We start from the raw sequence: 22,454 nt of genomic DNA on the forward strand, positions 1-22,454 counted from the left end.
TCCTCCTCAGGTCCATGCCTCCCGCAGCAACAACATGTGCATTGTAGGTGGATTCACACAGATGATTCGAGAAGGGGGAGCCAAGTCACTCTGGCGGGGCAATGGCATCAATGTCCTCAAAATTGCCCCTGAATCGGCCATCAAATTCATGGCATATGAGCAGGTGAGGACCTGGGAGAGGGTTGCCAGCTGGTTGCTGCTTATGCAGTATCTGCTGGTCTGAGGTCCCTGAAATTAGAGCCAATGTTTGTACTCAAAGGACAGCAAGATCAATGGCCTGGACATGACCCCAGCTCTCTTACTGCCTTCTTCCATTTGGGGACAGCATAGATAGCTTCAAGGTCACAGGTCTCATCCAAAGCTGGCTATAAGAGCAAGGGCGGGGCCAGAGTGCTGTGGTCCCCCCGGTGCATCCCCTTGTTTTCCTATTTTAGATGAAACGGCTTGTCAGTAGTGATCAGGAGACGCTGAGGATCCACGAAAGGCTTGTGGCAGGCTCCTTGGCCGGAGCCATTGCCCAGAGTAGCATCTACCCAATGGAGGTAAGGGCCAGCAGTCCTGGAGTGGGCGGTACACATGGGACACAGAGGAACGGGCGGTGTTCATACTTGACACTCTGATTGCAGGTTCTGAAGACCCGAATGGCCCTGCGGAAAACAGGACAGTACTCCGGCATGCTGGACTGTGCCAGGAGGATCTTGGCTAAAGAGGGTGTAGCTGCCTTCTACAAAGGCTACATCCCCAACATGCTGGGGATCATCCCCTATGCTGGCATCGACCTAGCTGTCTATGAGGTGAGGCCCTCTTGGCAGTAGGGCCTGGGACAGGGAGGAAAATTAAAGGACCTGCCTGGTACAACACCCTGTGAGAGATGCTTAGATGAGAGATAGCAGTTAGCTCTCTTCTGCAGTGGTCTCCTGTCACCCTCTACCTTCTGCACAGCAGGCCTGAACTCTGTCCCAGCCAGGTTCTTTACCCTCTTAGGGTCCAGAGGTTCAGCAGGCAGACCCAAGAACAGTGGCCACTGGGGTGCTCACATATCTCCACAGACTGAGAGTACAGAGCCAGGTGCTCTGTGTGGGAACATAGCGCTCCCTCTACCCTCATTCTGCTTCCTGTCCTAGCCAAGAGCCTCAAGTGACAATGGATGCCAAAGGCAGGCAAGTCAGGAGTTCAGCAAGGCCCAGGCCAAGTGAATCAGGTTACTTTGGCTTCTCAGATCCCACGTGATAGGAAACAGCTTTCCTGTAGATCCAATACCTGCCCCACCCCCGAGTGTGAGTCTCCCACACTCGCTCTTTAAGGCTAACTTCTGTATCCCATCTCCCTCTAGACATTGAAAAATACCTGGCTTCAGCGCTACGCAGTAAACAGTGCAGATCCCGGTGTGTTCGTGCTCCTGGCCTGTGGTACTATCTCCAGTACTTGTGGCCAACTGGCCAGCTACCCACTAGCCCTGGTCAGGACCCGGATGCAGGCACAAGGTAAGGTTGGTCCTGGTCTGGCTTTCATGTCCCTAGCAGTTGGGGTGGGTGACAGATGGCATCTGACCAGTGGCCTCTCTCTCACAGCCTCCATTGAGGGCGCACCTGAGGTAACCATGAGCAGCCTCTTCAAACAGATTCTGCGGACTGAGGGGGCCTTTGGGCTCTACCGGGGGCTGGCCCCCAACTTCATGAAGGTGATCCCGGCTGTGAGCATCAGCTACGTGGTCTACGAAAACCTGAAGATCACCCTGGGCGTGCAGTCTCGGTGACGGGAGGGTGGTGGACTTGGTGAGCCTGGGCTGCGGCCCAGGGTGTGCAGCCGCCTCATTCTGTGAATGTGCCAACACTAAGCTGACTTACCCAAGCTGTGAAACCCAGGATACCACAGGGGACGGGCAGGGAGCTGGCAAGCTCTGGGCTGGTTCTGCTGACCTGGCAGACCTTCGTGTCTCTTCCAAGGAAGACCTGTGGATGTTCCTTGGGGTCCAGGGGTCAGTAAGATGTAGGCTCCTGCACTAGAGACAGGACGTTTTCCTCAGTGCCTGCCAGATAGCGAGCTTGGATGCCAGCTTAGTTCTTCCATCTCGTTCACTCAGCCGGACCTCAGCTACGGCATCCCTCTGGTCCAAAGAGCATTCCTGTGCCCCTCATATCTCTCCACTGATGCGCTGTGGTAGAAAGTGGGCCTGCCCCCACTCTTTCTTGTCCTTCTGTCCATCTTCCCTCAGTGCTGCTCTTCCAAACCTGTTTCCCAAGCTGCAGCATCCATGGGACCTGTGGTACGGGAAGCTGAAGAAGTACCATTATGTCCTCGCCTATTCTGAGCCCACCAGCAAGGCCACCTGGCTGTGCCCAGGTACAGGCACTGGCTGCCTGACAGCGCGGTGCATGGCTTTGCTGAAAGCTAGTGCTAGGACCTGGAACCCAGAGGACTTGTGCTGCCTGCATGGGCCTAACGTCCTCTGAGCTGCCCCTAAGCCCTGTCAGGACTGGCACCACCAACTCATGCCCACACTCATTGTTCAGTTCTGTGGTGTGAGGGTAGGCAGGGTACCTGCCCCATGTCAGCCGCCCTGATGAGAAGAAAACGATGCTGAAGGCCTTAATAACGTCTTAGTGGGTAAAGGATTTGGTTCAGAAGGACAAGCTGGACACTGCAAGTGCCACACTCGCTGTGAGCCCGGGGCAGGTAGCCTGTCTGCTCTCAAGTCTGTTCTGAGGGCCCTGTGGGGCCAAGCGGGACCAGCCTCACATTCCATGCGTGTACCACTCTGCTTGGAGCCTATTTATTTTGTATTTATTTGAACAGAGTTATGTCCTAACTATTTTTATAGATTTGTTTAATTAATAGCCTGTCATTTTCAAGTTCATTTTTTATTCATATTTATGTTCATGGTTGATTGTACCTTCCTGTCATCACCTGGTGGGGCATGGGAAGACAAGATGGGAAAGTGGCCACAGAGTGACCTTGCCTGCTGCCCACACTGACAGTGTGTCTGTCCCACTAGAAACAGAGGGAACGGCACAGGGAAGACACCCAGGCCGGGTAGGGTAGTGGGGAAGGTGGCAGCTTGACATTCTTTCCTGGACCGGGAGGATTTCTTTATTTTGCCCTTTTGGAACGACAAGGCAGTGAGGTGCTTCACCAGGAATTTGGTTTGAGGGTGAGGACTGAAGGACAGGGTGGCCTGCCTTCCCCAACCCTTGACCTGGACTCCCTCCTGGCCCACAGCTGCCCATGCTCAATGAGTGACCTGCTGGCCACTTGGCAATTGTGCCTCCATTGCCCCAGAATGGCCTGATGAGGAAAATCCAAACAGGATGCAAAGATCAATGCAAAAATCACCGGTCTGCATAGTCTATGCTGTAACTGGAGTTTGTCAAAGGCAAGCAGCCTTCTAATAAAGTCGCTTCAAATGTGACAATGGAGCCAGGGTTTTTCTGCTCTGGGCTTGGGTGTTGGGGGACATTAATATTTTCCTCATCCATTGCCTGCATAGTTACCCCCTCATCTCTAGGGAGGCACTTCGTGGTGTTGGTTAGATTGGGGTTACTCTGTCTGTGGCAAGCGCCTCCCCTTCCTGCTGGGAGCTTATTCTTCCCATGGTCTCCAGGCACTACAGACTGCTTTTGCCCAGGCCTCCCAGGTGATAGAGGCCGGGGCAGCTCAGACCTGTCTCCATCACACCCACTCAGGTCGCCTCAGAGCTTTGTTAGAGGACTCTCATTTTGTACTTGAAGCCAGATGAGTCCCTGCTTGCACAAGCTCACCCTCTCCACCAGAACAGCTGGTGAACATTGAAATGTCACATGTCAAAGGGCAGTTCCTGGCTTTCCTCCCAGAGCAGCTGCATCTCCATCTTTGTCACACCAGCAGGTCGTCAACAGCACCCTGCTTCCTGCCTAACCTCTCATTCTAGTCCTGTCTGTCAGAGAACCCGTCTACCTTCAGGTAGACTTGGGACCCGACTGCTCATGACAGTCGCCCTGCTGCCTGCTTTATCCTCATCCTGATTCTTGCCAGATCTCTTAAGTCCGTCTCCCCTGCTTCCCTTTTTTTCTGAGTGATGTACATAGAGTGAATCTTAGACCTAAACCCTGAACTCCGGTTCCTGTCACCCAGAGCCTTCCATCGCAGGGACAAGGCATGGACTGGGAGGAACCAGTGATTCTCACAAGTTGTCCTCTGGCCTCCACATCTACACCCACCCACATAAACCTTACAAATGAATTAATAAAATCATAATCATTTTTATTTAAATGGCATTTATGGCCTAGTGAGACGGCTCAGGAGTCACCTTTTAACAGCATTTGTGTCAGGCAGCTCCTCTCCTAGAGGGCCAGACTCCTGTGGGCCCTGCACACATGGTATACACACACACACACACACACACACACACACAAACATGCTACATAAATAAAAATCTTGGGCTGGAGAGATGATGCCATGGTTAAGAGCACCAACTGCTCTTCCAGAAGTCCTGAGTTCAATTCCCAGCAACCACATGGTGGCTCACAATCATCTGTAGTGGGATCCAATGCCCTCTTGTGTGTCTGAAGACAGCTACAGTGTACTTACTCATCAATAAAACAAATCTTTATAAAAATAAAAACCTTATAACACTTAGCTGGGCATGGTTGTACACTCCTTTAGCCCTAGTGCTAGGGAGGCAGAGGCAGATCTGAGGTCAGGGTGGGCCTGGTCAACAAATTGAGTTTCAGGACAGCTAGAGCCACATAGTGAGACCTTGTCTCCAAGGGAGGGGTGGGGAGATGGCTCAAATGCACTTGTTGCCAAGCCTCATGACCTGAGCCCCATGTGGTAGAAGGAGCGAGATGGTTTAGACTGTTCTGTGACCTTCACACATATACTGTGGTTCACACATAACATACAAAGTAATTTACAGATGACCAAGGAAGTAAGGCAGGGTTGGGGGCGGGGGGTATGGTCAGGGACACACATGGGACATGATACATGACAAAGAGCCCCTGTTCTCTGAGTTATCAGGGAAGCCAGAGATGCTGGCATGTACACATTAGAATGGCCGTATTTGAAGGAGGCCAGGTCCAAGTTTGCTGAGAACCTGGAGCAGTCCACCCTGTGCTTCCAGAGGCAAGAAAGGTCAGATGGTAACCCTGTGTTCTAGTTATGGCGACCAGACATTGCCCTGGTGAATCAGCCGTTCTATCCCCAAGCCTGCACTTGCTTCCCTCTGAGTGAAAACATGCTGTGTAGCTTGTATTGGTGTGGTGGGCACTCAGGAAGCAGAGGCAGGTGGATCTCTTGAGTTTGAGGCTAGCCAGGTCTGGCCTGGGCTTTCTTTCAGCCAGGGCTACATAGTGAGATCTTATCTCAAAAAGAAAAATAAGTAGTTTGTCCTGGGTATGGTGGTTTAGTCCTGCCGCCCCAGCACTGGGGAGGGACTGAAGCAGGAGGGTGCTTCTATCAGAAGTCAAAACTGTAGGGCTGGAGAGATGGCTCAGGGGTTAGCACTGACTACTCTTCCTGAAGACCCAGTTCAGTGCCCAGACCATTGTTGGTAGTTCACAATCAGGTAATCCGACATCCTATTCTGGCATCTACATGTACCAGGTGTGGAAGATATACAGGCAGGCAAAACACTCATATACATAAAATAAAAATTTAAAAATAGTGGAAAACAAAACCCCTACAATTTGGGGTGGGCGTGATGGTGCAGGCTTTTAATTCCTCCACTATGGAGAAAGGCAGATCTTTGAATTCAAGGCCAGCCTGGTCTCCATAGCAAGTTCCAGGACAGTCAGGGCTGTATGGTGAGACCCCTGTCTCAGAAAACAGAAACAAGAGACTGGAGAGGTGGCTCGGTGGTTAAGAGCACTGACTGCTCTCCCATTAGACTATCAGCTCTAATGGTCAGCACCCAAACAGCTGTTAAAAACTATCTTTAACTCTAATTCCAGGGGATCCAATGTCCATCTCTGGCCTCTCTTGGCACCATTTTGCACGTGATACACAGATGTACATGCCAGAAGAACACTCATAGGCTAAATAAACACACTCACACTCACCACAGAACCTGTCCATGGCGCGCAGCAGCTTCATCTGCAGCATCCAGAAGCTGGAAACAGTACAGATGTCCATCAACAAGGAAAGCTTCCCAAACCATTCTGTCGAGGCACTGGAAGGCTACATGGGAATTAATTCCTAAAGCTATCGGCAATTACAGGACAGTCTTAACACAGGAATGGCCAGCAAGATGGCTCAGTGGATCAATCAAGTCACTTGCTGCCAAGCTTGGTCACCTGGGTCCAGTCCTCAGACCCACTGCTGAAAGGAGACATCCGACTACCACAAGTTGTCCTCTGACCATAGGAATGCTCCCTGTCCCTCCAAAAATAAATCGTTTTGTTATGAAAAACCATGCTAAGTAGCTCTCACATAATCTTCCTTTAGAGTGATGTTGATCTCAGGGAGCATGGACAGTAGCATTAAGTAAGAGATGAGGGACGGTCGCCAAAGCACAGTGCACTTCATGGCCTATTTCACTGAATTCCAGGTTAAAAAGTCAGGCAGAGCCCTGTCTTCTTCCCACCGTCACTCTGGGAGTCACACCGCACGCACTGGGTTCCACAGGCAGGGTACCAAGAAGCTATACAGCTTGTCTTTTTACCATCCCTGTAGCAGCCTGGCCTGGCCCTGGCCCCTGGGTGCCGGAGCCATTAGGACATTGGAGGAAGATCTGGAACCAGAGACTTTAAGGGTTTTCCTGCCACCGGACTTAGCCAGCACTGGGCCTCTGTGCTATGGAGGAGACACTGAAAAGTGTCTTGACTCCAAGGATCCCATGTGTTGGAGCAGTGCCTAGGTTTTTGTGGGGGGTTCCCCCCCTTTTGTTTCATTTGAGACAATTTTGTTCTATACCACAGAGCTGGTCTTGAATTCCATCCCCCTGCCTCCACCTCCCAGCTGCTGGGATTGTAGGTTTGCGGCACCAATTCTTTCTCCTTCTTAACAAAAGACTCTGAAATACTAAGTTTCAGCCCCATTAAACACTGGGCCCCTTCCAGGGTTCCCCCTGCAGCCTCACTGGCTGCGTGGGGCTCCAGCACACACTAACCTGGAGCTCTCTGCTTGGAGTCAAGCTCCTGGCCTTTCCCTGACAGGCTTGCTTGCTTTGCTTTCTGCCTGTCTCTAGCAGAGGTTCAGCCTTGAGGCAGGGAAAACCTTTGCAGTTGTCTCTCTGGTGCCAGATCTTCCTCCAGTGGTTTGATGGCGCTGCACACCCAGAGGCCAGGCCAGGCTGCTACCGGGATGACAGGAAGCAGCTCATGGCCTCTGACTCACACCTGCTAGAGGGTGAGCCCAGGTGTGGAACTGGCATGTACCTACCACCTGTACTAGATCGAATAGTGTCCTTTAACTTTGTGTCCACTTAGAACTCCAGAAGGCCACCTTGATTAGGGATAGATCTTTGCTTATGGAATCAAGTTAGGATGAAGTTGTCACTGGAGTTAGAGAACTTTCCTCATGGCAACAGTTGAAACAAGCCAGAGCTGAGTATATGGGGGAAATTAGGAGAGTTTAATGGGACTTCGACTCCTGAGAAGACGTTAGCGTTGCCCAGACTGCAGGTCAGGCTGCTTGGGTACAAAGGAAGATGCAGACTCCTGGCTTGCCGGGGTGGGTTATCAGCCTGGTCCCTAGCTCCACATCTTGAAGTCAGAAGGACTTCAGGTGCTCAAGCTGCCTCAGCTTCAACAAGCCAAGAGCTCTGGAGTTTACCTATCCTCTGCCCCTTGTGGTGGTTCCCAGTGTGTTGAGCCTACTCTGGATTGGGAGGGGCCCCCAAATTCAGTGAAGTGGGGGCTAGCGAGATGGCTCAGTGGTTAAGAGCACTGACTCCTCTTCCAAAGATCCTGAGTTCAAATCCCAGCAACCACATGGTGGCTCACAACCATTCGTAATGAGATCTGACACCCTCTTCTGGTGTGTCTGAAGACAGCTAGAGTGTACTTAGATATAATAATAAATCTTTGTGCTGGAGCAAGTGGGACCGACCGGAGTAAGCGGGGCCAAAGCGAGCAGAGGTCCTGAATTCAATTCCCAGCAACCACATGATGGATGGCTCACAACCATCTGTACAGCTACAGTGTACTCATACACATTAAATAAATAAAATTTTTTTTTAAAAAGAAAAGTGGCAGGGTACATATGGTATCCTGCTTTAAATGTTATTATGTATTTATTTTTACTTATTTGTATGTGTGTGTATGTGCATATGTGTGTGGATGTGTGTGTGTGTGTGTATTTAGGTGCATGTGTGGAGGTCAAAGGACAACTTGTGGAAGCCTGTTCTGTCCTTTTATGAGTGTCCTGGGGATTAAACTTAGGTCTTCAGAATTAACGGCAACCACCTTTACCTGCTAAGCCATCTCAGTGGTCCCAACACTCTAACAAGTGGGAGGAATGGGGATCCAACATGAAGAGGCAGAGGTTAGGGGGCTGTGTCTGAAAGCTAAGAAACTGGATCCTGCTAGCAGGATCCTCTGGAGATAGGGAGCTGGCCCGACCCACACCTACAGCTGTGTGAGAATTAATGTCTGTGATGTTTGCCAAGCAAGGTTCCGGGAACTGGCTAGGACATCAAATATACCATTTACTTCAGGAATTTGTTACCAAGGCAACACATGACGACTTTCCTTACCTTTGGGTCCTGACTGATTGGCCTAGGCCCCCAAGCCTGCTCTACCACTCATCCAAGCCCTGTCCTCCAAGTCGGCTGGAAGAAGAGGCCTTACCAGCAATTGAACTGGCTTGTCGGGCACTGTCAGGTGGGTACAGTACAAGGCTCACCGGCCAGGGATATCGGCAGTCTCTGTCCCCGGGCCCTGTGTTTTAGGGTCGTGAGACCTCCACTGCCGGCCTTACTCAGAACTAGGCTGTTCCCCACCTAAGCTGGCCTCTTCTCCCTGCCCTGCTGCCTGGTGTCAGCTGACCGTTCTCATTCCTCGGGCTCTTTCTTATCCATCCATTCGGCGCCGAGGGCTTTGTTCCCTGTCGCTGCACATGCCTGGAGCCCAGAACTGTTAACATGCACATGTGGTTTGGATTATATTAGCCCTGCGTAGCCTTTGGATCGGGTTACAAGGTATTTTAGGGCATCATGGTATGATCTTGGGCAAGGCTTCTGCATTGCCCAACCTCAGTTTCCCCATGGGAACCTTACAGTCCGGAAAGGGAAGGCCATGTCTCAGTTCACACAGAGGGGAGAGTGGTGGCCTGTGCCCTGCTGTCCCCAATCCAGATCGCACTGGCCTGAGTGGATTGGAATGTAGGGAAAAGGTAGAAGGGGAAGGACCTTCTTGCTGGACCTAACTGCCCAGGTGGACCTTGGTCCTTGCACCCAAGGGCCAGCCAGCCCAGCGTGGCCACAGTTGGTCTGGGCTGGATGAGAGCTGCTGATGGCAGTGCAGAAGTAAACCTGAGGCTGAGCTGCTGACCTCCTTGGTCCTTCTGTGGGGGCCATCAGCCTGGGCCTGCTGGACAGAGTCCCCAAGCACAAGACCAGACAGGAGAGCATCCCAGTGAAATGAGATCTTGCCATTTTCTTTCTTTTTTTCTTTTCTTTTTTCTTTCTTTCTTTTTTTTTTTTTTTTTTTTTTGGAGTTTTTCAAGACAGGGTTTCTCTGTGTATCCCTGGCTGTCCTGGAACTCACTTTGTAGACCAGGCTGGCCTTAAACTCAGAAATCTGCCTGCCTCTGCCTCCCAAGTGCTGGGATTAAAGGCACACCACCACGTCCGGCTGTTCTTGCCATTTTCTGTCACTGTGAGGCCAGCCTGTGGTCCTGGAGGGAGCTTTCTCTCTCCTAGCACTTGCTGAGGCTGATGGAGAGGGCACCAGTGTGGGTGTCTGCCTCCCTGTACCTTTCCAGACGGGGACACAAGAGACCTCGTTCTTTCTCCGTGCCAAGTCCCGAATTCATTTCTCTACTGGGGGCATCTCTGTTTGCCTCTCAGGGCTGCTCTTACCAAGAACCACAAATTCAGTGACTCAGAACATGCCAGTTTCTGGAGGCCTGAAGTCCAAAATCAGTTCCACTGCCTAGAGTAAATGTGTCAGCCGGTCTGGCTCCTGTAGGGTTTGTCTTCTAGCTTCTGGAAGCTTTTGTGCTTGTGACCCTTTCTGACTCCCCAGCCACTGTGCTTCCACACAGAGATACAGCCTGTCTCTGATCCCGTCTCTGTCTATTTGCTTTATATTTCTAATGTAGCTCAGGCTGCCCTCAAACTCACCTTGTAGAGGAAGAAGATGACCTTGAACTTCTGACCTTCCTGGGTTTTACTTCCTGGTGTTCTGGGTTTACAGTTTCGTGACACACTACCTGGCTTTCTGCCTGCCTCTCTTGATTGCTTTTAGAGCCTGCCTAGACAAATCTCCCCATCTCAAAATCAGCAGTTTGATCACACCTAGAAATTCCTTTCAGGACATCAAGTGCAACAGGTTCTGGGGATGACGAGCTTTGAGTCAGCTGTCCTCCACGCTCCCCACCACACATAGGGATCCCACAGTGTGTAACCACACACTAATAACCCTAGCACTCGGGACGCTGTAAAGCAAAGTATGTATGAGGCCGGCGGAGCTACACACCAAGTTCCAGATCCAGTCTCAGAAGACAAACAGAAAGGTACTCATTCCCTGGTACCACCAAGCACACCCACCCACCCACCGAAATCCTTCCTATTGGGTTAAAAACAGCAGAAGTGATGCCCGGGGAACATGGCGCACTGGAGAGCCAGACAATTGGTTGGCTCTGTGTTTAAGAATACAAGACTCAAAAAGAAAAAAAAAAAAAAAAAAAGCAGCCGGGCGTGGTGGCCCACGCCTTTAATCCCAGCACTCGGGAGGCTGAGGCAGGCGGATTTCTGAGTTCGAGGCCAGCCTGGTCTACATTGTGAGTTCCAGGACAGCCAGGGTTATCCAGAGAAACCCTGTCTCAAAAAGGAAAAAAAAAAAAAAAGAATACAAGACTGCTCTTACAGAAGACCCAGGTTGTTTTCAGCACCCATGTCAGGCAGTTCACAATGACCTGTAACTCCAGCTCCTGGAGGCGGGCAACGGATGCTCCTTGCCTCCATACGCATGTGCGCGCACACACTCGCACAAGCACGTGCACATGTATGTGCTCAATACTTTAAGATAATTCTTCTAAATATTTTTAAGTGGAAATTTGACAAAAACAGGAAAAATCCCTCAGCCCTCCCTGGGGGCTCTCTCTCTCTCTCTCTCTCTCTCTCTCTGGCTACCATGAAGGAGGTATCTTGTTCTCAGGATTCTCCAGAATTTTCCGGTGTCCTTGACTCAGTGCTGAGAACCATAATGTCTTAGTCAGGGTTTTATCGCTGTGATAAAGCACCATGACCAAAAAGCAAGTTGGGGAGGAAAGGGTTTGTTTGGCTTACACTGTCTGTCCATCACTGGAGGAAGTCAGGACAGGAACTCAAGGAGCAAGAATCTGGAGTGGGAATGTGGAGCAGGAGCTGATGCAGAGGCCATGGAGGGATGTTACTGGCTTGCTCAGCCTGCTTTCTTATAGAACCCAGGTCCACCAGCACAGGGGTGACATCACCCACGATGGGCTGGGCCTCCCAGATTGGTCACTAACTGAGAAAATACCTTACAGCTAGATCTCATGGAGGCATTTCCTCAAGGGAGGCTCCTTTCTCTGCAATGACTCCAGCTGTGTCTAATTGACGCACAAAACCAGCCAGTACACACAGGGATGTTATTCTGAGGCAGAGAGCTGATGTCACTGATTTTACACAAGCCTGCACCATCTTCCAAACACCTCTGGACCCCAACCTCACCAACCCCACGGATGGTCACTGATGCCAGTTCCCCAGAGCAATGAGGCTTGCCCAAGGTCGCAACCAAGAGAGGACAGAGGCCCAAACTCTGGCCTCTGCTCAGCCAAAACCATGGGCAACATGATGCACATCTATAATCCCAATGCTTAGGAGATTGGAGGAGGTACAAGTTCGAGGTCATCCCAGGTTATATGACAGGTTCCAGCCCAGCCTGGGCTACAGAGAGCTTTCTCAAAAGCAGACCACAGGAGACAGAGTGAACATGACAGAGACCAGGCACTGGTCCCTGGGACAGTTTTGACCCCTGTGAAACGTGATTTTTTTTTTCCCTACTTATCTCCAAATGCTTAAATGCTGGAGCTATCAGCCCAGCCATCTATTTGGACAATGAAGATCACCTAACCAAACCTGAAATTGGCCACAAGGTGGCAGCACCATGTGCCTTCCATCTCCTGAAGGCTTTGTAGGCTCTCCAGTGCCTCCTGGTGGCTGTGGGAAGCACAGCTAAAAGAAGAAAGGTAAGCTTGCTAGGCCTCATGAGTGTGGCCACTTCAGTCTTTCTCCATTGAAATCATAGGAAGCCAGTCTGGCTAGCATGGTCCTTGGGGTTTTCATCACCGGCCAGCCAGTGCAGTCTTCTTCCACCTACAGCAACCTCTGGGGAAAACACTCAGGTTTGATTCCCCCGGCTCCACCAGCCCTTCTGCTCTCTGTGGAATGCAGAGGCAGAAGAAAAAAACAAACATCATGTCTGTGGAGATGAGGAGAGAGGGTATGTCTGACACCTGAGACACAACCTACCTGCCTCCTAACTCAGATGACCTCAAGGGGGAGCCAAGGCGAGACACAACTGATCCAGTGCAGGAGCGTGGAGAACACAGGCTACCGGCAGTGGGACTTCCCGGGGCTATGGTGTCCTAGTGAGGAGACATCTCACCACAATATGTGTGTGGTGGTTTGTATATTAGCAGGTGTGGCCCTGTTGGAGTAGGTGTGTCTCTGTGGGCATGCCCTTTAAGACCCTCATCCTAGCTGCCTGGAAGGCAGTATTCTGCTAGCAGCCTTCAGATGAAGATGAAAGACTTTCATCTCCCAGATGAGTCTCCTCTCAGTTCCTCCTGCTCCACGCCTGCCTGGAGGTTGCCATGTTCCTGCCTTGATGATAATGGACTGAACCTCTGAACCTGTAAGCCAGCTCCAATTAAATGTTGTCCTCATGAGAGTTGTCTTCGTCATGGTGTCTGTTCACAGCAGTGAAATCCTTACTAAGACAATGTGTATACCAGCTGCTTCCTTGGGTACAGTGGGATTCAGGGGTGAGTCGGCCTCCTCGAGGTACCAGGGAACAGCAGTTGACAGAGCCTTGAGAGGGGACATGGGAGGCTGGGAACCGGGCTGCTGCTGTTCAGGCTCTGCTTCCCTACCTGTAGCAGCGGATCACCTACAACTGCAACCTCACAACCTGTGAATTCTGGGGATACCTCATCCGCATAAGAATGAAATTTCAAGTGCTGCTGGACATTACCTTTTAAGGGGAGAGGAAGTTTAACACGGCCATTGGACTACATGACCTCCTCCGGGGGGCAATGGTGGGGGTACAGGCTAAGTGCTGGGACATGCAGGCTTGGGGTTTGGCTACGCTCTACCCCAGTCTTGCTCCTCTGCCCCTCCCCACTACCCCATGGCTTTGCAACCCCACAGGATGCAAGGATGGAGAGATGAAGGTTCATTGGCTCACAACCATCTTATCTCCAGTCTCAGGGGATCTGATGATCTCTTCCAACTCCACAGGCACCAGGCATATACATGGTACAGACATGTATGCAAGCAAAACTCCGTACACATTAAAAAAACAAAATAAGATCCTATGGACTGTCCCAACCTGGGTTGACCACAGGCTGCCTGAGGGACCCTCAGCAGTATCTCTGGGGCACAGCCCCTAATTGTACAGCAGAGGTTTATATACCTGGCCTTGTTGGACCTGGCGTCCTAATGTGGACTTGACCTGTACCCATCCCCCAACCTCCTCATCCCTCGGTGACATCGTTGGGTTTTTGTATTGTTGGTTTTGTATTTTGAAGCTGGCCTCAAGCTCACTATGAACGAAGGTGATTTAGAACTTCTGATCTTCCTGCCTCCTGCCAGGATCACTAAGTGCGCATTACCACACCCTGCACAAATGACAGCCCAGGTGGAAATCAGGGCTTTATATGTGCTGAGGCAGCACGCTACCCACTGAGCTGCACCTGCAGACCCACTTTGTCTTTAGGAGACAGGGTCTCTCTCTTTTTTTTTTTTTTTTTCGAGACAGGGTTTCTCTGTATAGCCCTGGCTGTCCTGGAACTCACTCTGTAGACCAGGCTGGCCTCGAACTCAGAAATCCGCCTGCCTCTGGTCTCCTGTCGCAGCCCCAGACTAAACCCCTGCTCCCACCTCAGGTTGTGGGGACTACAAGCGTGTGCTCCCATACCCAATCCCCCACAACTTTCTCAGAGGCAGGACTATCAATGTACCCATTTGATAGATGGAGGCTTGGACAGGAACATCACTGCCCAGAGCGCCATGGTCAGTGGGGAACATAACCCGACTAACGTCCGCTTTCGAATCCTGGTGATGTTCAGTGGGCACCAACTGCACGGCAGAGGCACCAGGGCTAATACAGCCTGCCTCGGCAGCCCCAGCAGCACCTTTGTCAGACCAGAGGGGGTGGCAGACCTCTCCTTTATTACACATACAATAGTCCCAGGGGCTCCTGCGAAGAGCTGGAACCTGGAGGCATGTGGGCGGGGCTTTGTTAACACACTGCCTTCCCCTCCTCCAGGGCAAGGAGCCAGTCTGATCCCTGTCAACAAGGGACTGGGCCCTAGCAGAGTTGAAAAGGAGTCCCTGTTAGGGGACCAGGCCTCTGAACTGGGGTTGAAGGGTAGTCCTTTGAGACCCCAGACCCTTTACCCACAGAACAGCTATAAGTTTGGGCCTTGACCTCAGCGTCAAGGGCCCTAGAAATGTCCAGTATCAGAAGCAGAGAACTGGGGGCTACGTGGGCCAGAGACGAAATGACTTTGCCTCCTGTGAGCATGGCCAGGGGCTGGTCCAGGTCTTGTGTCCCTAGCAACTAGCCTTTGCAGCTAGGGGGGACATGATGCACTGAGGGGGCTTCTTCGATGGCCCGCTCCATCCTCAGGTACCAAGGCTGGATGTGTGAGTGTCGCATCAGGTCGTCAAAGGCCTCCAGACCCTCCATCACTCGCAGCACACCATACACTGCCTAGGGAGGGATCAAGGACCAGTCACTGCACTGGGGCCGTGGGAGCACCAAGGCCTCAGACGAGGAGGCATCCACACTGCCTGGCTGCTGCCAGTTGTGTAGGATTTTGAAGAGGAGATATCTCGGCATTTGGTCAGACCAAGGCTAACTTACAAGACTGCTCAGGGATAAGGCCTAAAGCCAGGCCAGTGAGACTTGCAGGTTAAGGCCTGGAGCCCATGCATGTGGCGACTGAGCTAGGACATCGGACAGGAAGCCTAGGTCATGCCACTACAACTTAGGCCCCTGGATCCTGCCCAGCCTGAAACTTCCCTTCCTGAGCCTTGCAGGTATGAGAACCATGGAAGCTGTTTGCTTTTGCTTTTCCCCTGACAACACACATGCATGCACATTCTCACACACACACACACACACACACACACACACACACACACACACACAGAGAGAGAGAGAGAGAGAAAAAACAGACACAGTTCCTTTGGGGAGCAGGAAGCTGCAAAAGGCAGGCCTTCCCCGGGCTTTCCCTTCCCCACCGTCCCTACCCAAAGGCAAGCCACTTTAGCTTTCACCATCAGACGTACCAGGTCAGCAAGGTTAGGCTTCTGACCCCCCATGAATGGCCGGTCTTTACCCACGGCTGTCACCCACTTGTTGGCTGCTTCATAGAGGTCTACCCGTACATCATCCTGCAGGTGGTGCCTGGGTAGAGACAACGGTTGGGTCAGGGGACTCCTTCCCAGGCTCGCATGAGCACAGCCTCCTCTGCATAAAGCAGAAAGACGGGGTGACTGGGGTAGCCCTAGGTGAGGGGACGGTCCCTATATCACTGAGTACCTGCCCCCTTGAGTGATAGTGTGTGGCTCAAAATGAAAAGGGACCCTGACAAGGAGACAGAAGTAGAGGGCACAGGGTAGGGCCATGGCTCTGACCCCAAAGCCTGGGCTAGGGACTGATCAGCAGTGCTGGGTCCCAGGCCTGGCTTCTCTTCTCTAGGCCTCAGTTTCCCTTTCCCCTCCTGAGGGGTTTGATGGATGCCACCCGGACACCACGCCAGGCCTGGGGAGAGCAGGCCCTCTGCTGTGTATGCATACCACTGCACGAGCCATCACCTGCTTTTGAGGCGCTTGCTGATGAGGTACATGGCAGCCGCGCCCACATACTTGGCCATGGCGGCCTCCACAGCCCCAAACTTGCCCTCACGGACAATGTAGTCGAAGGAAGCCAAGGCCTCAGCGGGTGTTCGGTACACATTGGGAGAGATGAGATGCACCAGCCAGTCATCCGCCCACTGCCGCCACTTCATCTCCTCCCTGCAGATGCAGGACACAGAGAGTGTTGCTCTGTCCTGGAGCCAGGGCCAGAGCTCTGCCCCAACACTTAGTCTTCCACAGGCTTCCTAACCCTGCGACCCTTCAATACAATGCCTCATGTTGTGGGGCCCCCAACCATATAGTTATGTCGTTGCTACTTCATAACTGTAATTTTGCTACTGTTGTGAATATGTAATAAACATCCAATATGCAAGGTGTTTGATGTGTAGCCCTTGTAAAAGGTTCTTTTGGCCCCAGAGCACCCGGCTCTGCCTGGTCCACCCCACCCCTCATTGCAGCTCCATGCAGCCCCAGATCCACTCACGTCCTGGCTTCCTTCCCGCCATACATCTGCCGGGCCTCCTTCTCGTCCAGCATGAGCCAGTACTTGTTGCAGAACTCGGTCACCTCCTTGCCCTGGTCATTCATGGCCTTCATGGGCGGGTAATAAGTGATGACCTCTTCCAGGGGCTGCCTTCAGGGGAAGGCTACAGCTTCAGCCTGACTCCATCCTCCTGCCCCACCCCCCCAATCCCCAGCCTACCAACCCAGCCCAACCCAGCCTGACTCAGTCACAACCCTCCTAAGATGCCTCACTAGCTGCAAAAGGGGCTAGGTTAGACAGGAGGAAGGCTTTCCTGTTAGGAGGAGATGCAGGAGCTATGGAAGGCAGGCATTGGAGTAAGATACCTTTGGTCTCTTCTAGCAATGTCTACAGCAGCCCCACCCTTAGATAAGACCCAGCTAGGCCTCCCAGGAGTGGCTTACCCTGAAACCAGGTAGGTCTTCAGGGCACTAATAATGACAGAGGAGTCATTGAGCTGTTGCTGAAAGAGAAGAAACAACTGTCTTTTGTGATGCTGGGACAGAACCTGGAGCCTCAGGCTTACGAGACAAGCCAGGAATAAGCCACACCCTTGCCCAAAAGACAGGTTTGGATGGAGGCTCTGGCTTGCATGGAAGGCCTGGGATTCCTTAAACAATAACAGCACTCAAGGTCCTTGAACCTGGGTACTGCTGATCCATCAGAGGTACCCCAAAACTCATTGTCATGAGCTCACTACTCCCCATTCTTGAGCCCTCTTTTGGAATAACGGTGGCCAAGTATGGCTACTGTACGTACGACTGGGAGAGCCTGGCATTCGACCCTAATCCGAGTCACTTGGCCTCTTGGCACCGAAGGGCTGGGAAGGACCAAAGGCTCCACACAGGGTACCAAGCCCAGGGGCAGGATTTTATCTTTATCTTTACCGCCCCTATAGCCCAAGGTGGGGATCCTATGGACTAATTAAGAAACTAGTCCAAGGGCCACGCAGTGGTGGCACACGCCTTTAATCCCAGCACTAGGGACATAGAGGCAGAGGATCTCTAAGTTCAAGACCAAGCCTGGTCTACAAGGTGAGTTCCAGGACAGCCAGGGTTGCTACCCTATTTTGAAAAACTAAAAACTAAAATAAAGTAAACAAACAAAAAACACTCATGAACTGTGGTGCCTCGTGTATGCCCACAGACACAGGGTAAATAGTAAATAAACAAAAATGTAATTTAAAAGTTTTTTGTTTGAGACAGTCTTATTATGTAGCCCAGGTTGGCCTGAACACCCAGAGATCTGCCTGTTTCTGCCTCAGAGATGCAGGGAGTAAAGACATGCATCATCATGCCTAAAGCAGCCTTTTCTTTTGTTTTTTTCAAATTACATTTTATCTGCTTTGTGAAGGACAGCGGTGGCGGTCAGAAGGCAGCCTGCACAGTTGGTATCCTTCTACTAGAGTCCTGGGACTTAAACTCAGGTCACCAGGTTTGGCAGCAGGCGCCTTGACCCAAAGCCATCTCTGCAGCCCAGCCCTTAATTAAAAATTTGACAAAGAAACAACCAGGGCATAGTGACAGGCTTTTGATCCTAGCACTAAGGAGGGACAGGGACTCTGTGAGTTCAAGGCCACTCTGATCTACATAGAAGGTTCCAGATCAGCCAGGGCTATATAGAGACCCTGTCTCAAAAATCACATCGAGTTTCAGAACAAGGAGAATACAATGAGCCTCTGTCTCAAAAAAAAAAAAAAAAAAAAAACCAAAAAAAAAACCAAAACCACAAAGCAAATGTTCAAACAAACCCAACAGTGGGCATGGCAGTGCATGCTCACACATAACCCCAGCACGCAAGAAACACGAGGATTCTGAGTTCTAGTCCACCTGAGGCAACATAACAAGACTCTATCCAAAACAAAACAGAACAGCAGCTCAGAGAGGTAAGAACAGCACAGGACTGGTGTGCTGGCTAGCCTCCTGTCAACTGACACACGCCACAGTTAATCTGAAAGGAGGGAACTTCGGCTGAGAAAATGGCTCCGGAAGATCAGGCTGTAGTCATTTTCTTAGTTAGAGATTGATGGAGGAGGGCCCAGCCCATTGTGGGTGGTGCCATCCCTGGGCTGGGGTCCTGGGTTCTATAAGAAAGCAGGCTGAGCAAGCCACAGGGAGCAAGCCAGTAAGCAGCACTCCTCCATGGCCTCTGCAGCAGCTCCTGCCTCTGGGTCCCTCCTGCCCTGCATGAATTTCTGCCCTCAATGCTTTTGAACTGGAAGTGTAAGCCAGACCCTTTCCTCTCCAACTTGCTTTTGGTCATGGCATTTCATGGGGGCAATAAAAATCTGTATTTAGACAGCTACTGAGTGTCCGAGCCACAACTCAGACCCCAACCACCCCAACTACAAACACAGTTTGTTCATCTTCAGTGCATCCCCAAAACTCAGCCAACGGGGAAGGAAAAGGCACTAAATGTATTTTAGAGTTGTTGCTGTGCCTGAAACCTGCCATGCTGCCCAGACTAGCATCAGACTCAAGGGTTACCAGAACAACCGACTGCAGGCTTGCACCGCCCACCCCACACTTCTGAACCATTTTCTACCCAGCTCTTCTCCCTACTCACAGTGGAGACCCAGGAATCACAAGTTCTGTTAGAATATAAAGCAAGACCAGATTTAGGGTGACTCCTAGATCACTGGGGACAGAAAGGAGGCATGAGATCCCCAAAGCTCACCAAGCTGTCTCCTTCCTGGGCCACCAGGATGGGCACTTTCCTGTAGGAGGAGAATTTGATCTCAGTCCTTCTCACGGGATTCACCTCCACCACCTGATAGGGCAGGGAGTGGAAGTCGAGGAAGGCACGGACTTTGCTGCAGAAGGGACATGTCTTGTACTGGTACAGGGTCAGCTGCAGGCCGTTGGACAGGGGCAGCTGGGGGAAGAGAAAAACAATGGGGCTTATAACACCTGGAGTCCCAGAACTCTTGCTCCACATCCACCACAGGCAAACCTTTCTTCAGGAAGTCCTCTAAGGTGACCCTGAAAAGGTGGAGGGAACGGAGGGTGGGCAAGGGGCTTAGAGAGTGACAGACAGCCTACCCGAAAGTGCCCAACAAGTATACCACAGGGCCAGGAGGCTCTACCACTGTGTGTGTGTGTGTGTGTGTGTGTGTGTGTGTGTCCCTGCGCCTTCAGGCGAGTTCATCTTTCTCCTGTCCCAAAGGGGACACAAGACAGTCCTAGGGTGTGTCTTCCTCCAGCTTAATAGTTCTTAAGGTCTCCTCCACCCCAACCCCTTACCCCTAACTTCTCCAACTCTTTTTGAGTAACTGGCAGAGCTGACCAACTGGCCAGGCAGCACTGGCCAGAAATGAGATCCACCTCAGCTCTCCCAACGTAGAGGAGGCTGCATTTAGCTTCCTCTGCAGGGAAGCCTTCAGGTGAGCTTGCTACAGTTGCAGCCCCCCTCCCCTCAGTCTTCAAATGGAAATCGGATGGGCAGAGAAGAGAGCAGGGAACCGCAGGGACTCCGCTCCAGTTCCAGTTCCTGGGTCCAGGAAAAGAGCATGGGAGGCAGGGCGGAGAAGGGCTAAAGACTGCAACTCATGAAAGGTCTACAGGGCTGCAGAGCCACGGTGGGCTGGAGCACGTCTCCAGTTCTGAATTTTAAGTCAGGGTCACTCGTTCCATAAAGATTACTCCCAGTGCCACACACACACACCCCTAAATCACAATACAGACCATGGCATGCAATACATACAGCTCTAAGTCGTGGGCGACAGCACCACCCTCCTCGCACTCTTAAGGCCAAGACACTCGCCCAAGGTCACAAGCGGGCGAAAGAGGCCGCTCCTGACCCTGCGGCTTCTCAGCAGCTCGGGGCTAATCCCGGCTCCCCGTCAGCAGTCCGTGCCAGTCAAGTCTTACCTGCGCAGCCGAGCGCTCCGCGCGGAGGTCCTGGGAACTCTGGTGCCATCGCACGGTGTGGTACAGCCCCAGCGCGCCGCCCAGGGCCAGCGCCGCCGCCCCCAGCAACCGCGGGCTCCCCTTGCGGACAGCGGCGCCCCGGCTTCCAGCGGCCACCCGGGTGAAGCCGGCCCGGCTCTGTGCCGAGAGTGGCTGCCAGGGTCGTGTGAGCAGCCCCTCAGTCAGGGCGCACCGGCTAGAGCCAAGCACCCACGAAATGCGCGCCGCATGGGCCATGTTCGCTCTGCCGGCGCTGCGGGCGTGCGCGCAAAACCAAAATGGCCCAACCAGGGCCGCTCTAGGATTCCTTAAAGGGACAGAACCGGGCCTGCGTGTTGCCTAGGGTAACGATGACGCCAAGTAGGACCAGAATCCTTGAGGGATCTGAGAGCGCGTGCCTGCCTGAGAGGCAGAAGCACACCCCAGGGGCTTAGGAAGTGGCTTGGCGTCGCTGTCTTCTGGGGGTACAATGGTGACCTGTAACTCGTGGTCGGGCGTTTCCACATCGTGCATCTACGATGGCAGGGAAAACGTTGGTCTTCCGACCCATTCACTCCCCAGAAAAGGTTCGACGCGATCTCCAGTGGGTGGCCGCAGCATCTCAGACTCTTTCTGCCCTCCCGCAATGCTGTACTCTGCTGCTATGATGCAAACCATAAACTTTTCTCAAATCCAGCGGGGGGCCTTGGAAACCACGTGCCGCGGAAATGGCCCACGCTAAGTGGCCCGCTCGCCAACCCGAAGACCTCTCAGGCCTGAGTGGGAATGAGCGAAGGTTCCCAGGACACCCCAGGCCTTTGCGAATTCACTTGTCTTAACGGAGCGCCCGACATCCACTGCCTAGGCTTCTCCGCGGACAGCCCTGGCATGACCCCGCCCCGAAGCCGAAAGGGGGCGGAGCTTTGTAGTGGGCGTGGAATCGAGAGGGAGAGGTGGGGTTCGTTGGCGAGCGGGTATGGAGCTGTAGGGGACTGACTGTGGAGGTTCCGGGGTCCGATCTGGGTACGATCCACAGCCTTCACTTTCTCCTGGGCCTGGCACCAGAGCCCACAATACCAGCCGCAGCTGGAACGTGCGCATGCAGGCCTAGGCGAGCGAAAAAGGCTAGGTGGCCCCAACGTGGGTTTCTGTGGAAACCCAGCTGGAAAGAGAAAAATGGGCTTAAAAGGCACGGAGGATTCCGGCTCAAACACAGCCTCTAAGTGGGGCAGGAGTTAGCCAGAACGGCATCCTGGAACAAATGCCTGAAACCTGTACTAGAGAACTGTACCTATCAATCTTATTATACTGTTGGGGAAAATGAGGCCGTAGAAGCCCCCAAACTGAACAAAATTTCAGAAAGGTGGCGCTGCAGCCTGGGCTGAGAGGCCCCACTGCCTGTCACACTTCTCGGGTCTCTGATAAGTTCCCCTCCTCTCCTCACCTACTCCTTCTCTCCAGTCTCCCTATGACTTCTGATCCTAGTGTGCTTCATCCAAGGACCCAGCAAATAAGGACAGTTTTCCTTCGTGGCCAGGGAAAACCATCCCCAATGTAACCACATTAGGATATCTGTGGCCCTCAAAATCTATAAACTGAAACTAAAGAGTGGAGTGGTCATAATAATTGAGTCATTTAGGAGATGATTAGATCAGTTTGCAAGAATGGAATGGGTGCCGGGTGTGGTGGCGCACGCCTTTAATCCCAGCATTTGGGAGGCAGAGACAGGCGGATTTCTGAGTTCGAGGCCAGTCTGGTCTACAGAGTGAGTTCCAGGACAGCCAGGACTGCA

The 22,454-nt window shown here is 52.3% G+C and overlaps 2 protein-coding genes across 10 annotated transcripts in view; one reads left to right on the forward strand and one right to left on the reverse strand.

The window, feature by feature from the left end:
• Positions 1 to 3,412, forward strand: part of Slc25a25 (solute carrier family 25 member 25) — a 37,504-nt gene extending 34,092 nt beyond the window's left edge. For all 9 annotated transcript variants that reach the window (XM_021156651.2, XM_021156652.2, XM_029472359.2 and 6 more), the window contains 5 exons: positions 11 to 163; positions 435 to 542; positions 627 to 794; positions 1,334 to 1,484; positions 1,572 to 3,412. In XM_021156651.2, the coding sequence (XP_021012310.1) occupies positions 11 to 163; positions 435 to 542; positions 627 to 794; positions 1,334 to 1,484; positions 1,572 to 1,756 (765 nt within the window). In that variant the 3' untranslated portion in view covers positions 1,757 to 3,412. The remainder of the gene's footprint in view (positions 1 to 10; positions 164 to 434; positions 543 to 626; positions 795 to 1,333; positions 1,485 to 1,571) is intronic.
• An 11,128-nt stretch (positions 3,413 to 14,540) lies between these two features.
• Positions 14,541 to 21,510, reverse strand: Ptges2 (prostaglandin E synthase 2). Its single transcript, XM_021154234.3, has 7 exons — positions 20,645 to 21,510; positions 19,452 to 19,649; positions 17,180 to 17,238; positions 16,737 to 16,886; positions 16,211 to 16,411; positions 15,683 to 15,800; positions 14,541 to 15,101 (listed from the first exon to the last, which is right to left on the reverse strand). Exons 1-7 carry the CDS (start codon positions 20,918 to 20,920, stop codon positions 14,949 to 14,951), a joined length of 1,155 nt encoding a protein of 384 aa, XP_021009893.1. The 5' UTR covers positions 20,921 to 21,510; the 3' UTR covers positions 14,541 to 14,948.
• Between the last annotated feature and the right edge of the window lie 944 nt (positions 21,511 to 22,454).

The sequence above is a fragment of the Mus caroli genome, unplaced genomic scaffold (assembly GCF_978045245.1).
Source record: "Mus caroli unplaced genomic scaffold, Mus_caroli_1 scaffold_2, whole genome shotgun sequence".
In the NCBI taxonomy this organism is placed as follows: Eukaryota; Metazoa; Chordata; class Mammalia; order Rodentia; family Muridae; genus Mus; species Mus caroli.